Below are 16,387 nucleotides of genomic sequence, written 5' to 3'. Positions count from 1 at the left end.
ACTAGCAATAAGAAAGGTGCTTAGCCGATGAAACCAAGCCCGCGGAGCCTGTTTAAGCCCATAGAGAGCTTTGTTTAGACGACACACATGATGAGGTAAAGTTGGATCCTGAAAGCCCGGTGGTTGCTCCATGTATACCAGCTCATGCAACTCACCATTAAGAAAAGCATTGTTAACATCAAGTTGGTGGAGTTTCCAGTTGTTAAGAACCGCCAGTGAGAGCACAATTCGAACAGTAGAGGCCTTAAACACCGGACTGAAAGTTTGAGAATAATCAATTCTCGGGACTTGACTGAACCCCTAAGCAACAAGACGAGCTTTGTGTCTTTCAATTGAACCATCTGCATGATATTTGGTACGAAATAGCCAATGACAACCCACTATGTTATGATGTTCAGGTCGGGGAACCAATGTCCAAATATTATTCCGGTGAAGAGCTTCCATTTCTTGATGCATGGCAGTCAACCAATGTGGATGTTTTACAGCGGACTTGAACCCTTTCGGATCCGTGGAAGCAAAAAGCGTTGAATATAGCGCATGGGAAGCAGTGTGGGCCAAATCGGCCCGATGCTTTGGTCTGAAAATCCCAACTTTGGCTCGTGTGGTCATTGGATGTCCCGTGGGTGGAGGAACAGGGGTCGGAGTAGCAACGGGTGAATCTGACTGCAAAGGCGTAGCAAGTTCGTCAGAAACAATCGTGGGCTCGGGTGTAGCAGGCTCGCTAGTGGGCTGAGAAACCACATGGTCTCCCGGAGATTCAGAGGAGACAGGCGGGCATTGTGTCTCATCACAAAGGTCGCAGGCAGGCAATGGCGAAGAAGAGGCCGGGGCTGACGATGATGTTGGCGAAACAACCGGTGCAACAGGGGAACATGGGTGATCATCCAAGAAATTTGTCAAGGTTAACATGGTTGCCGGAAGTTGAGACGTAGCACCAGAAAAAGGAAAGCATTGTTCATCAAATTTGGCATGCCGAGTGATATAAATACGTGATGTCGCAGGATCAAGACATTGATAACCTTTGTAACGAGAGCAGTAACCAAGGAAAATGCACGGGAGGCTTCGTGGAGAGAGTTTGTGAGCGGCATAGTCTCGTAAGTACGGGTAAACACGACAACCAAATGGCCGAAGGTGATCATAAGTTGGAGCCCGATTAAATACAAGCTCAAAGGGGGATTTATTCTGCAACACCGAAGTAGGTAAGCGATTAATTAGATAGATTGTAGAACTAAATGCGTGAACCCAATACGATGGAGGGACGTGCGCATTAAATAACATTGCCAGACCCATTTCAACAATGTGTTTGTGTTTGCGTTCGACCCGAGCATTCTGTTGAGGAGTGTATGGACAAGAAACCTGGTGAAATGTGCCATTATCATTAAGTAATTTGCAAACACGATGATTCAAGAATTCGGTGCCGCCATCACTCTGAAAAACCTTTACTTTACGAGTGAATTGTGTTTGAACAAACTTGAGAAATACATCCAAGACTGCGTAGAAATCAGATTTGGTTCTAAGAGGATAAAACCACGTAAATCTAGAATGATCATCCATAAACACAACATAATATCGGTAAGCATCAACAGAACATTCAGGTGAAGGTCCCCACAAATCACAGTGCACCAAATCTAGTATGTTTAATGAACGCTTTTCATTTATAACAAAAGGTAATCGATGTGCCTTAGCAAGTTGACAAGGAGAGCATACAACCGGGTTTGGTAAAAGAGAAGTAACCAACAAACGACCTTGTTTATTTAAAAGTAAAATGGTGTCAACGGACACATGTCCTAACCGAGAGTGCCACAATTCAAAGGACGCCTTCAACTTTGACTTGGTGGAGGCAAAGAACGCCCGAGGGCTGGTAGAGAGAACATATAAGCCACGTTCACACCGACCTTGAGCGAGAACTTGTCGCGTTGATCGATCCTGAATGTAGAAATAAGGTTGAGAAAACAAAACATCCAGATTATTATCGATGGTTAATTTACTAACGGATAAAAGATTTTTGGTAATCTTAGGAATGACCAATACATCCCGAAGCCTAATATTATTATTAAAAGAGGATTCGCCAACATGTGAGATGGGAAGAACCTGACCATTCCCAAAAGTAACCTGGTTGGTGCCCGAATAGGGTGCGGGTTGAGTCACCGACGAAGAAGTAGATGTCATATGGTCCGTCGCACCGGAATCAACATACCAATCCGGCCCGGCGGAAGAAACATGACATTGTTCATGAAAAGCTTTGGCGAGATCAGCATCAGAGGCGGGAGCATGGGTGGCATAGGTGGCAAGACGAGGGCAGGCATTAGCATAATGACCGTTTGTACGACACAATTGATAGTGCGGAGGACGGCGACCACGTCCCCGATCGCCATGGGAGGATTGACCACCACGACCCCGATTAGAGATAGTATCACGAGACAGAGCGGTAAACGCAACAGGTGGGGCGATGGACCCATGAATGGACTTGAGAAACAATTCGTGCCCCTCTGCCTGCGCAAGAAGATCCCGAAAGAGAAGGGGTGACCGAGAGGCTCGAGTAGCAGTTGAAAAAGTTTCAAAGGATCCACCAAGGCCACACAAAAACCAATGAACCTTATCATATTCTTCAATGGGATAACCAATTGCCGATAGCTGATCACAAATGGTCTTAAATTTACGACCATAATCAGTAACAGTAGAGGCGCCTTTAGACAGTTGGCGGAGCTGATCGCGTAGGTTTTGAATGCGCTCGATAGAAGAGTTGTTGTAGGCGGTCTCAAAGGCAACCCATATTTGTCGAGCTGTGTCCAGCCCAATAATTTTAGAGAAGGCCTCTTCAGTGAGAGAGGCATGGAGGATGATAACGGTGCGCTGATCAGCAGCAAGCCATACCGAGTACGCCGGATTTGGTGAGGATTTGTCATCAACGAGGAGTTCTGACGGTGGAGCACAGGAGGTGCCGTCAACGTGACCCATCAGATTTTGATGTGTGAGGAGAGGAATAAGTTGACTCTTCCATAACAAATAGTTTGAGGGGGAAAGGCGAATAGTAATGAGATGCATAAGAGTGTTAATGGGGAGAAGAGTATCGGCGGAGGTGGAACCTTCCATGGATTAGAAGAGAGAAAAAGAAAACGTGCAGAGAAGGAAATGAGAAAAAATAGGATCTTTAGGCAAATGATACCATGACAGAAAGAGTCTCCATACCAAATACGGTGGAGAAGCAAGCATTTTATAATAAGAATAATTTACATATACAACCCTTAGAGAATAAGGAAAAGTACAAGAAGATGAAAAATCACATTAAAGAATGGAAACGTATGAGAGACCTATGAGTGTCTAACAGTATTATAACACCACAGATGCCAATGCACTTATCTTTATGGAAAAAAAAAACATTGCCTAATCCTTAATGTGAAAGAAATTTGAGGCTAACATCTAGATATGTAATAACCAATATGTTAATTTGAGAGTAAATGACCAAAAAGCAACAAACCATTGATAATAATAGATTTGAATTGAATATAAAAATTTAAAAGGTGAAAAGTACCAATAGGTAGTGATGTAGTAAGTGATGATCATGGATATTCTCATTCTCTATTTGATTGGTTTTTCTACTTCATATATGATTTATTTTATTCCATGAAAAAAAGACAAAAAATGTCATAATCATACAACTTGCATTAACATCTAGCTAAAGGTATAAATCAACATTACATAGCTCAGTAAGAAATAAATTTATCCTTTTGAGAAACGTTAAAAGCACATCAAAAAGTTAGCAGTTGCTGGCAAACTGAAGAATAGAAGCAAACATTAAAAGAACATAGGAAAGCTAATATGATGTGTAACAAACCACGTTAGCTGTCATGCTTTTGCAAACAATGTTTCAATACTTTGAACCTGCATTAGAAACAATCACAACGCAAATTATATTAAAACTTTTCCCAAATAAAAACACAAGTCAAATAATAAGCTTCAACAAACTATAATTTTTAATCGTTTGCAAGGATATGACATTTTTAAAAGTAAAAGATATCAGATTCAAAGCTCCATCTCGGGACTCATGAATATAACTATAATCATTGGAAGAGTGTATGATAAACAACCAAAACTGATTAATTGAGCATTACATCAAAATGGTTTTGTTATCTATATAGTCATCAAAACAGTGCATTTACTACAACGGGAAAAATTAAAAGGGTGGTCAAAATTAACAAAATTTATAAGCGTCGTAGTTAATAATACCTTTATACGTTGATAATCCTTAAATATCTCAGCCACCAATACTACAAAGAAACTTCAACATATGGAAGATAATCACCAATTTCGCATCAAAAGATGAAACATAATCACCAACTTTGCATCAAAATTAATAGAGGCATAAAATAAACATCAATCCTAAATTGAAAGCATAAATGAAAGCTAAAACCTTGTCCCTTGTAACACCCAATTTCATGATGTTTCTTAATTCAGGATTGTGGATCGTAATGCGATGATGTAAAGGCTTTGGGATTCAAGGAAATAAAGTTTAGACCTTATTTAATGTTGATAATATTGGTTATGAGATCTAAGCCCTTGATATGTGTGTCGAACCGAAAGGTAAAATGGGAAAGTGATGTTTCAGACCTATTGCATGAATTAAGGAATTTAGTTCGGTATGATTTATGTAACATCCCAAGTCCAGGTATACCTTAAGCCCTTGTTCTTTTGGTAAATTGTCAAGTTTATCCCCTATTGAGAAAAGGTGGTAAATGAGTATGCGAGGCATACGCAAGTGTACGCTCAACGTACTCATATGCGTGTTTGTGACGCGGAAGCCACCTAGTATGCTGGGCGTACTAGGTCCAGAGTGAAAACACTAATTTGGGGTGTGTCCCTATATAAAGGATATGATGGCCTCATTCATGGCCACCATTCTCAGACAACAAACTCTCTTAAACCCTAAACCTTCGTTCATAGAGCTTGTGAGTGCATTTGAGAGCCTTTGAGTGATTTTGTGTGTTCTTGGAGTGAAGAAGAAGCTTTGGAGAAGAAGGAGTGAGAGTCCAGGCCCTTGGATCTGAGCATAGCTGTATTGGGAGCTTCATATAGAGGTATAAAGCTTCAAGCTTTCTCACTCTTTCGTTTTGTGCATCATATTAGAATATATTAAGGTTTTTGTCCCAAAAGTTGGAGACTTTATGAGATGTTGTGCTCCAGAGACTATGATCAACCCCTTTGAGTGTATTCGGTGGTGTAGTGTCATAAAAATCAAGACTTGGACGTTGGAATCAAACCATGCATGAGATATGAGCATTTTAAGTTAAGAGAGAGAGGATTTTGTGTGTTTATTACCTTATCAGCCATGCAAAGGCTTAAAGTCACTGACTTTATGGAATAAGAGCTATTAGGGAGTCCAAATCTATGAAATGAGCCAAGGTGTTAATTGATTAAGACCAAAAGAGTAGAAAGAGAAAAACTGGGGCGTATGCCGAGCGTAATCCCAATACACGCAACGTAGGGTTGAGAATCCTAATGCATGCATGGCATCGGAGTACGCCCAACGTAGAGATCTTGTACGCACAATGTACTCGCTGACTTTGACTTTTGGTTGAGTTTTAGGGTTTGGTCAATTTGTGGACTATTAAGGCCATTGAGGGGTAAAATGGTCTTTTACCCTTCTGTGAGTTTGTAGAAGGGTTAGTTTAGCTTCTTGAGAGTCGTGATTAATTAGGCATAATTTTCGTATGTGTTAGGTGGAGGCTAGACCGGTGATTTGAGTTCAAGATTAATAGATTTCTTGCGACGTGAGTCTTCTCACTATACTTACCATGAGTGGTATCTTTGTGTGACCGGGATGTCTTATATGCTTATCTGTGTATTGTGATATTTTGCATTATGTCTTTGTGATTTATGCTGAGTATTATTAATATGAGCTTATTGAGTTAGGACCTGAGGGTCCACCCGAGTTGTGGGACCGGAGGGTCTCCATTAAAACACATTGACCGGAGGGTCTTCTTGAGTTAGCCTCGAGTGACTAATGTGATGTGTGTGGTATTTTGGGGAACTCACTAAGCTTCGTGCTTACCATATTATGTATTATGTGTTTCATGTACTTCTTAGGATCACGGGAAGGCGCCGGCTTGATTGTACACACACCGGATTTAGAGTTATGTTTTGGGAGGATCCTGTTTGTGATATATACAGTTTTGGACATGTGTTTTGATGATTTGATATTTGTGGCACTTTTGTGATTTTTTAAATGAGATAAAAGTGTTTTAAATTGAAAATTTTGGTTTGAAAATTTACGGTGTTACAATTTAAGTCAAAAGTAATAGAATAAAGTTGTGGGGTTTGTCAATACATTCGTGTAGATATAAAGATCTCCGAAAATGGAGTTAAAATGAAGAAGTTATGGTTGTTTGAAGTTGGAGTGGATTTGGGTGAAAACCCATCACCACAAGGTGAGGAACAGATCTTCACGACGTGATGAGTCATCACGAGGTAACAAGAAGATTGTCACGAGGTGACCGTTAGGCAACCCAAGCCCACAAAATTTTAGGGTTTTCAAGGTAATTAAAGATAAGGATTCATGTTTTAGGGTATTTTCTTAGCCTCCATCACTCCTAGAACTCCTTAAGAGCAATCCCAGCCCCCTCTTCAAGATTAGAGCTCATCCCTTCGTCTCTCTCCTCTTTTGGATGCTTTTAGTGGTATTTTGATGAAGATTGAAGATCAAGAAGGTCATTTTGGTTGTAAGGAATGTTGTTTCAAGTTTGGATCCATCAAATTCACTCCAGTTTTAGAATATTGTGAGTATAAAGTTCATATCTTGCTCCTTAGTTCTTTAGATATCATCATTTGTGGTTTTTTGCACTTTCGGTCCATTTTATGGGTGATCTTAGAAGTTGAGTTGACTCCAACACATTTTGATCAGTTTGGAATGATTCTTGAACCTCATGGACTAGGAAAGTTATGATCTTTTGTCTTCCTGTAACACCGTAAATTTGAAAACAATTTTTCATTTAAAAATAATCGTTTAATTCTTAAAAACACTTTTCTTAAAGTCTCATTCATAATCGAATTACAAAAAATAACTCCATTTTTCACTTGCATAATAAACCAGGATCCTCAAAACATGACTCTTTCTCTGGTGTGTACAATCGAGCCGGTGCCGTCGCGTGATCCTGAGATAAACCTGAAACACATAACACAAAACAATATAAGCACGAAGCTTAGTGAGTTCCCCAAAATACCACACATAACACATATTAGCCACTCGAGGCTATAACTATGTGGGTCCGTGGACCCTACTCTGTGAACCTTCCGGTTCTAACTCTGTGAACCCTCCGGTTCTAACTCTGGGAACCTTCCGGTTCCAACTCTGTAAACATGCATAGCATAAATCACATAGAAATAATGCAGTACAACACATAACATACATAGCATACAAATACTCTGTCACATAACTCTAGTTGCCTACTCAAGGTAAAGTATAGTGAGAAGACTCACCTGGCAAGCAGGAAGCAGATATCCTCACGCTTGCATCTCGAACTCGCCACCATCTATCACATAAGGCAAATGCTCTCATGAACATAACTCTCGAGACTAGACTCAATCCTCTCTTGGCACCCTCTTAAGGGTAAAATACCATTTTACCCCCTTCTTGGCCCAAAGGCCACATTGTTGACCAAACCCTAAAAGTCAACAAAAGTCAACGGTCAAACTTTGACCCAGCTCGCCGAGTGCACTCCGGTGACTCGGCGAGTACACACATGTCCACTAACTCTTTGTCCCGCTTGGTACGTCTAGTCCCTCCCTATGCTCGACGAGTCACACCAGACATGAATCGCGGGGCCACCCCGACTCAACTCGCCGAGTCCCAAGAACAACTCGACGAGTACCGCCTTGAACTCCAGTCCTCTAATCCCTTTCTGACTCACTGAGTTATCCCCCAACTCGGCAAGTCCACTCACTGAGTGATTTACGTGAAACCCTAACTCTACTCGCCGAGTCTCAAGAACAGCTCGGCGAGTTCATGCCATGCACCAACACTAATGTCCTCCTGAGGTCAGATCTGTGCCCCTAAGCCTTAGATCTAGCCTTCCCAAGCATGAATGTCACGTAAAGTCCGAATCTTGATGCTTATATACCAACAACAAGGCAAGAAATGGTGATTTAGCCCCAAAAATGACAACCTTAGTCCAATAACCCCAAAATGACTCATAAAGCTCCAAGGGTTAAGGTATCTGGACCTCTTTGAGTCCAGATCCAAGGCACAAACTCGAGGAGGGACCAATTGCTCCACATAACCACCCTCAAAAGGGGTTAGAAAACCTTATCTCTAAGGATCAACACCAAAACTGAAGAAGGTTAGAACTATTACCTCAAAAATGAAATCTCTGAACTCTGGAACCGCTAGAATCGCACCTCCTCTTGCTCTTGGTCACCTTCTTCTTGCTAAACCAAAGATACACGGATCAAATGTGACTTCTCCTTCCTCTCAAACGATTTGGCTCACTTAGGGTTCTCTCAAGGGACTGGTAGCCGCAATGGGAGGCTATAAGTGCCCTTAAATAGGCTTCATTAAACAACGTGGACTCGCCGAGTCCGGACGTGACCTGGATGAAAATCTGCGACCCTACTCGGCGAGTCTAAGCTCCAACTTGCCGAGTTCTTCCACAAACTCCACAAATAATTGAGTAAAATAATATACCTGGGAATCCGGATGTTACACTTCCCTTTTCACCATGCAAGTTATCTTAATCCTTTAGGTTAGTTTGGTGTATTAAAGTTTAGATCTTGAAAATTTGAGACATTATTATGGAGAAAGTTGGAAGCTTTATCGATCTAAACATTATGTTGATTCAGATCTGAATATTGAAGACTTGGACTTATTGGATTAAGTTGAGAAATATGTATTCTTGGTCCATTTGAGACTTAAAGAATAAGTCTTTGATGTTTGGACCGTCCTCATGAATAAAGTTGGAAACTTTATTTATTATGAAACTATTAGGAACCAGATTTCATAATATGTGTTTTAGTCCTTAAGGATTAAATAGTTTAAAAAAATATAAATTTTTGTTGATATATGTTTTGTTTAAATAGTTTTAAAAAATATAAATTTATTTTAAATATTATCAAAATTAAAAACCAAAAACACTATATTAATTTAAAAAAGTACACTGCTAAGAATAAAGGAAATAAATTCAACTAGTTATGTGTAAGAGTTTGTTTCGCATTAAATTTCCATGAACATAAAAAAGGTTTGGTTCGGGACCTACAATATTTAATATTTTGTTTTGTATTTGTCAAAAAAATCTATGGTAGTAAGGTTAGAAAGGAAAAAAAAAGTGTTACTATTTGTAATTACGACAAAATTAATAAAATAAGATTAAATAATAAAAAAAAAACTTAAAACGTGCTTTGCATTTATTATTTTGGTATGTAAAGATTTCAATTTGCTATTATATATATATATATATATATATATATATATATATATATATATATATATATATATATATATATATATAAGGTGAAGTTCAATAGAGAACTATAATTAACCAAGAAACCAAAGAACCAATCTTTTTTTTTCAAATTTTAGAATTTACTTTTTATAAAAAAAAAAAAAAACTAAAAATACAGATATTCATAACTTTTTATCCTTTTCCCAATGATATTAAATTCGATTTTTTTTACGTCAAATTCACAATGTGAATCTTTGAAAATTCACAACGTGAATCCGGATTCACACGGTGAATCCGAAAAATATTTTTCACATTCACAATGTTAATATATGATTTTAGATATTTTTAGATTTTTTTTTCGATAAAGAATAAGCTCTAGTAATTGAAAAAAAAAGATTTAGTTCCTTGAAGAACCAATAATTGTGGTTCTCTATTGAACTTTTATATATATATATATATATATATATATATATATATATATATATATATATATATATATATATATATATATATATATATATATATATATATATATATATAGAGAGAGAGAGAGAGAGAGAGAGAGAGAGTTAGGTTCAAATGTTTTCACTATATCTATTGTGTGCATGTATGATTGATTCTGGAACAATCATTTTAGTTATTTTAAAAAAGTAATTAATGCATATTAAATGCCGAAGATGTAATTAATATCCATTATATCTTCAACATGTAATATGCATTAATTACTTTCTTAAAATAACTAAAATGATTGGTCCAGAATCAATCGTACATGCACACAATAGATAGTGAAAATAAAATAACCTAACCCTATATATATATATATATATATATATATATATATATATATATATATATATATATATATATATATATATATATATGTGTGTGTGTGTGTGTGTGTGTGTGTGTGTGTGTGTGTGTGTGTGTGCGCTTAGGTTCTTTGGAAAACGAAAACCTTAAAAATCATAAAAATACATAAAAAAAATACTTAGAGATCACAAATCTTTTTTTTTTGACTTCATATTCCAAAAATTCATAGCTTTTTATACAATTTCTCTGATTTTTTTTAAAAAACAAAAAAAAAATGGTGTGAACTGCGAGGACAATTTTCTACTACTTATTCCGTTAATGACACAAACTTAAAACCAAATACTTGGTCGTGGTGCATTCGCATGTCACCCACGTCCGTAGTAACTAATACAGACTCGAGGATTTTATCACGTGCGACGAACATCTATGGAACATTATTTAAGTGTTTTATTGTTATTTTTTGTTTACTTTTGTTTATTTTTCTTTAAAAAAATCATTTTTTTTCTTATAAATAGATATATGCTCGGTTTTAACGGTTTTAGTTTTTTAGTTTTTTTTTTTATTTTTTTCATTAATTTTAAAAAATTTATTAATATTTTTGTTTATCGTTTTTTTTAAATATCTTTACTATATACTTGAAGGTACTAGTATTTTTCTTTATTTTTGTTTTTATTTTTTGATTTTTTAAACTAATTATCGGTTTGAGTTTGTAATGTTTAACAAAAATAAAATTTTGAATAAAAAGAATATTAAATATCATAATATTTTCCTTTCATATTTTTTTTGAATCATATTATTTTTGGATCTTAAATTTTTAAATCAAATTATTTTGAATTGAATCAAAGCATTTTGGAATCTTTTGATTTTAGATCAATAATATATTCAATTAAATATAGTTTTTTTCAGAAAAAGTTTTGGATCGTTATATATTTTGAATCATTTAATTTTTAATCATAAAGTATATAATTAAGAATTATGAGATATTTGAGTCTAAATACTTTTAGATCATAACAAATTAAGGATCATAAATCAAAAGTTTTTTTTTTTTTAAATCATAAATATTTTCAATAATCACATTTTGGATCATATGATGTCAATATATTTTTAAAAATTATTATTACTGAAAATTAAAAATAAATACTTCAAAAGCTTATTTTTTAAGAATTCTTTTTACAAAGTTACTTGTATATTGAGTAGAAGTATTTTTGTAAATTTAATGATTTTTGGAGAATTTTTTCTTGTTTTTTTTTATAAAAAAGATAAAAATTATTTTTTTTTGAAATTTTTATGATTGTGTTCATTTTGTAGAGAATTAAATTTTAAAATCTTTGGTTTTTTCAGATTTTTTTTTGAATGAAAAAAAATTATGACCAAAAAACGAAGTAGATGGAAAAGAACACACACCAAATGAGGGCTTGAAATGTAAAAGAAAGAGAAAAGAGGAGGGGGAGGGGTGTAGAAATTAAAGTTGAAGTGGTTTTTTTAACCTCCAAATAATTAACATTTGCCGGAAGATATGAAAATCTCAGACGTAATTATAAAAATATCATATCATCTGACAAGATATTGACGATAAATAAAATGAAATTTTCATCTTTTATTTTTTCAATCATGCGTCAAAGATTTGTTCTTGCACTTCTTATTTATTTTTTAGTTCTTATTTGATCGAATTTTATATATATATATATATATATATATATATATATATATATATATATATATATATATATATATATATATATATATATATATATATATATATATATATATATATATATATATATATTTCAAATTGACAAATCCCTATATTTATACATGGTATTGGTATTTGGTAGTGGCTTGGATCCAAATCTTTCGTGTATCTTATTAATATAAAATTAATTATTAAATCGATGTGTATCTTATTAATATTAAATTAATTATTAAATCAATCAAAACCGTCGTTCACTTTTATGAATCTCCTCTTCCCTTCACCACATATATATCTCGTTTATTTTTCTTCAAATTTCATAAGAGCCTTCCGTTCTTAGATTCTTATTCGAATCTTCATTTAGATTTATACATTTCTGTTTGAAAATTTGATTTTTAGTTATTAATCCTTTCGCGCCCTAATCGACGAAATGACTGCATCTGCAAAATTTTCGTTGGTTTATACTTCTTCGCCGGAGTTGGACTTTGTTCACCCCCCACCGTCAACAAAGCTAGGGTTCGCGAAATTCCGGACAACATCAATTGGTTATCTACGGAATATGACGTCAACCTCGAAGAATTTGGCGCCAATTAAAGCTATGGAAGGTTCGAGAATGCCTTCATATGTTGAAGTCAAGCCGAATGGACATGCAGTTACGAATGATTCGAATGGTAAAATTTCGTTAAAAACTTTATGACTGGATCATTTGATTTATGTATATTCTGCTAGTTTTAGAATTGGAATCGTGTAGATACGATTCTTCATAAAAGCTTAGCGAATGGAATGGAATCAGACAATATAGTTTGGCATAAATCTTCGGTCGACAAAATCGATAGACAGGAATTACTTCAGCAAAAAGGCTGTGTTATTTGGATTACTGGCCTAAGTGGTTCAGGTTAGTGCATGTTAATTAATTTTTGTTGACTTTTTTCCTCTTTAAATCAAATTAAGGATCACATGAAAGCCAGAGTTAATAAACTAATTCCACATAATTCTAAATTAAACTATCTAATAGCTTTTTCGTATGATTTCTTCATCTGATTACAGTAATATAAGTAGTATGATTATTGCTTCAGGGAAAAGCACTGTGGCTTGTGCATTAACAGGAGCCCTTCATGCTCGAGGAAAGCTGACATATATTCTTGATGGTGATAATGTTAGACATGGTCTTAACCGTGACCTAACTTTTAAATCAGAAGATCGAGCAGAGAATATAAGAAGAGTTGGTGGGGTTCTTTTTTTTTTTTTTTTTCTAATCATTCTTCATATTTTTAATTCAATATTCTTATTAATTTTTTTTCGTCTCAATTTAATATATATTTTCATGATTCCATAGGAGAGGTTGCTAAGTTGTTTGCTGATGCTGGAGTTATATGTATAGCTAGTGTTATATCTCCTTACAGAAAAGATCGTGCTGCTTGTCGATCGATACTTCCAGATGGAGACTTTATTGAGGTTTGTTTTATAATTTATATATACTTTTTTTGCTTACTAGAGATATAATTTTTTTGTCTTGGCTTACATAAGGCTTGTAATTTAACAGGTATTTATGGATATACCTTTATGTGTATGTGAGGCAAGGGATCCAAAAGGGTTATACAAGCTTGCAAGAGCTGGAAAGATTAAAGGTAAAATTAAACTTTTTTTTTAATGGTTAATAATTGATGGTGTAACTTTAGGGTGTTATCTTGATAGGTTTTACTGGAATCGATGATCCATATGAAGCACCACTAAACTCTGAGGTACACCTCTTGAGAGAAAAATCCACTATATGATAAATTGTTACAATCACATAGACTAATTTTCCATTAACATCAATATGGCCTAGTGGTGATCATTTGGCAATTAAGCACTCCGAAACGGATTGCTTTCCAATCATATAGATTTCAACCTTGTTGGTTGAAGTTTGTTCTAGAACAAAAAACAAAAAAAAAGACTAATCTCTCAAGTCAACCCCCCAACTTCACCCATTTTCTTTTAAGATCTAACTTAACAAAAGAATAAAAAAGAATTAAATAAAGTAACATATGTGCTTGAGCAGATTGTGTTACGACAAGAAGGAGAGGTCTGTCCTCCACCTGAAACTATGGCGGAAAAAGTGATTTCTTATTTGGAAGAAAAAGGATATCTACAGGCTTAAAAATGCTGCAAAGAAATTAAGTTTTTAAATTTGTTGATACTTCTGGGAAATTATTGTTTCCTAGTTTGGGGTTTGAGTTATTGGTGCAGATAGTTCGATGATCAACGAATTGGTTAATTGTTGTGTTGTTTTATTTTCTTACTACTATTGTTGGAATAAAAAGGTTCAAAATAGATAAGGTTTTGCTGTAAAATGTGTTATGTATGGTTGTGAAGGAAAATAATTGCTTTAGAAAGTCTGTGCATTTCATCATGTATCTGGTTTTATTCAAGTCTAATGGTTTCTAGGAAGACTATTAAAATAATGTTATTTTGACACTTTCAACAAAAGGTATAATATTATCTTAGTAAGACCATCTTCAACCCATACATAATACATGTAACCATTTTGTAGATGGCGTTCGATGATTGAATCGGTTCAATATGATTTGATCAAGTGAATTAAAATTAATTTTTGTTTTCAAAACATGTAAATGAGAGCAAAACCAAACAAAGTACAATTTACTCGATCCGATTTTATAATTCGATTTAAAGAGCAAAGACATTACTAAAATATATAACGTGAACATTAACATACTTGAGTTATTAAGTTTAAATATGAAATATTCAATCTCTTATCTTCTTAATGAACTCTAAAAAACAAAAAAAAAAAAAACAAAAAAAAAAAAACTCATCTTAATGAAATCTAATAAATGAAAATATAATACAATTGTTAGTTAGAGTTAAATGTCGAGTTTGAGACCCTTTCCAACAAAACCTTATGTGGCAAGTCCACTGTAGCAACCTCATTTATGAGTCCTTCATTTTCCTCTCATGCTCCTTAGTCTCCTAACATTTGGATTCGTACAACAACGTTGGTCTTACGACTACGGACGTGTTCAACAAAATTAGCTGGTAGCGGGTAGCTTGTAGCATTTTGTTAAACGCTACATGAAGTAGCATTTGGATTTGGAGCGTTTTGTTTAAACTAAACTCTAGAAACTTATAGTGTCAAACAATGCTTTCTACTCAAAACGGAGCGTTTTGTCAAACGCTAGAAGCTAGAAGCTCTCAAATGCTCCCAAACGCTACGTGCCGAACATGCCCTACCTTATAGAAATTCCATTTAGTTTCAGTGAGATCTTCTTGTCATACAAAATTCCAGTGACTGTTAACCACTTTAACCATCCTTCCTTTATGTGGTGGGTAATGTCGTCCTCGAAACCCATCCTTATGCATCATAGACCCTAGGTACCTAAAGCTCTCCTTTGGATGAAGTACCTGTAAAAAGTATATACATTTATAATATTCAAACTAAATATTTGTTTATTTGGTTTCTGGATATTTTGGGGTATCTTATTTATTGTGCAGAGGCTAGAGTGTTAATATTGTGAATATGAACCAGATATTTTTGTTTATGGGTCATTCTCGTGAGCCGGTGTATATATGTGGTTGCAGCTATTGGTTCAATAGTTGTAGTCTCATTTTCTAATTTTCACAGACATTTTCTTTATCTCTCATTCTTTGTATCATATTACGGTTTCTCATTTTATGTTGTAAATGTTGTATAAACCAGAGTGATAGAGTGTGAATGTAGAGAGGTTTTTTGTTGTAATTTGTTTAATGTAAACCATCTGATTCATAATTGATGATGTTAGGAAAGTGTTGAGTTCGTGTTTTTCATTATTTCTTACATGGTATCAGAGCTATAGGCTCTGATTCTTCGTCTTCTACCTTTGTTGAGGATTTCTTCTCCGATCGTCAGTTCTAAAGGTATTTTCTTTGACCTTTTTTGGTTTATTTATGTTAGATCGCTACAGTTTGTGTTAAATCTGAAATTATCTTCTTGAGATCTTTAGATTTCATACTTAAACTGTGACAATCTTGTTTCGTTGTTTCAATCTAGGGTTTCTGCATTTTTTCCTAAATCGAAACAAATATCAGTTATCTTTTAAGATCTTGGTACTGTGAGATCTTGTGTGATCTTATAGGTTGATCGGTTGTGATTTATGGCATATTTCACGTCCTTTGATGCTTTGATGTTGGCTTTTTCTACTTATTTGATTGTCCCTGTCGATTAATATTTTTGTTTGAAAAAACTCTCTAAGGGTCGGAGTTTATCACCGATAAACCCTAGTAGGGAACGGATAATGGAGCCGACTCGTCGTCTTGTGTTTTCATCTGCACTGTAAGGGTTTCTCTGTTCCTTTTTTATTTTCTACTATTGGGAGATCTTGGCTGTCTTGAGTACACCAGTTATTTCGTGCATCTGTTTGGTTTTCCTTGACTCTATATTGATCGTCATGGGCCCCGACAAACATGGTGACCATCTGTACTG

The 16,387-nt window shown here is 35.0% G+C and overlaps 1 protein-coding gene across 1 annotated transcript; it reads left to right on the top strand.

The window, feature by feature from the left end:
- Positions 1-12,202: 12,202 nt before the first annotated feature.
- LOC111900212 (adenylyl-sulfate kinase 3) lies at positions 12,203-14,306 on the top strand. Its single transcript, XM_023896080.3, has 7 exons — positions 12,203-12,602; positions 12,683-12,826; positions 13,008-13,157; positions 13,268-13,386; positions 13,475-13,559; positions 13,627-13,673; positions 13,973-14,306. The coding sequence occupies exons 1-7, from the start codon at positions 12,362-12,364 to the stop codon at positions 14,069-14,071; spliced, it is 885 nt and encodes a 294-aa protein (XP_023751848.1). The 5' UTR covers positions 12,203-12,361; the 3' UTR covers positions 14,072-14,306.
- The last annotated feature ends 2,081 nt before the right edge of the window (positions 14,307-16,387 follow it).

This window comes from Lactuca sativa, chromosome 2 (genome assembly GCF_002870075.4).
Source record: "Lactuca sativa cultivar Salinas chromosome 2, Lsat_Salinas_v11, whole genome shotgun sequence".
Classification (NCBI taxonomy): Eukaryota; Viridiplantae; Streptophyta; class Magnoliopsida; order Asterales; family Asteraceae; genus Lactuca; species Lactuca sativa.
The sequence above is the reverse complement of the archived record's forward strand: the minus strand, read 5'-3'. Positions and strand labels throughout refer to the sequence as shown.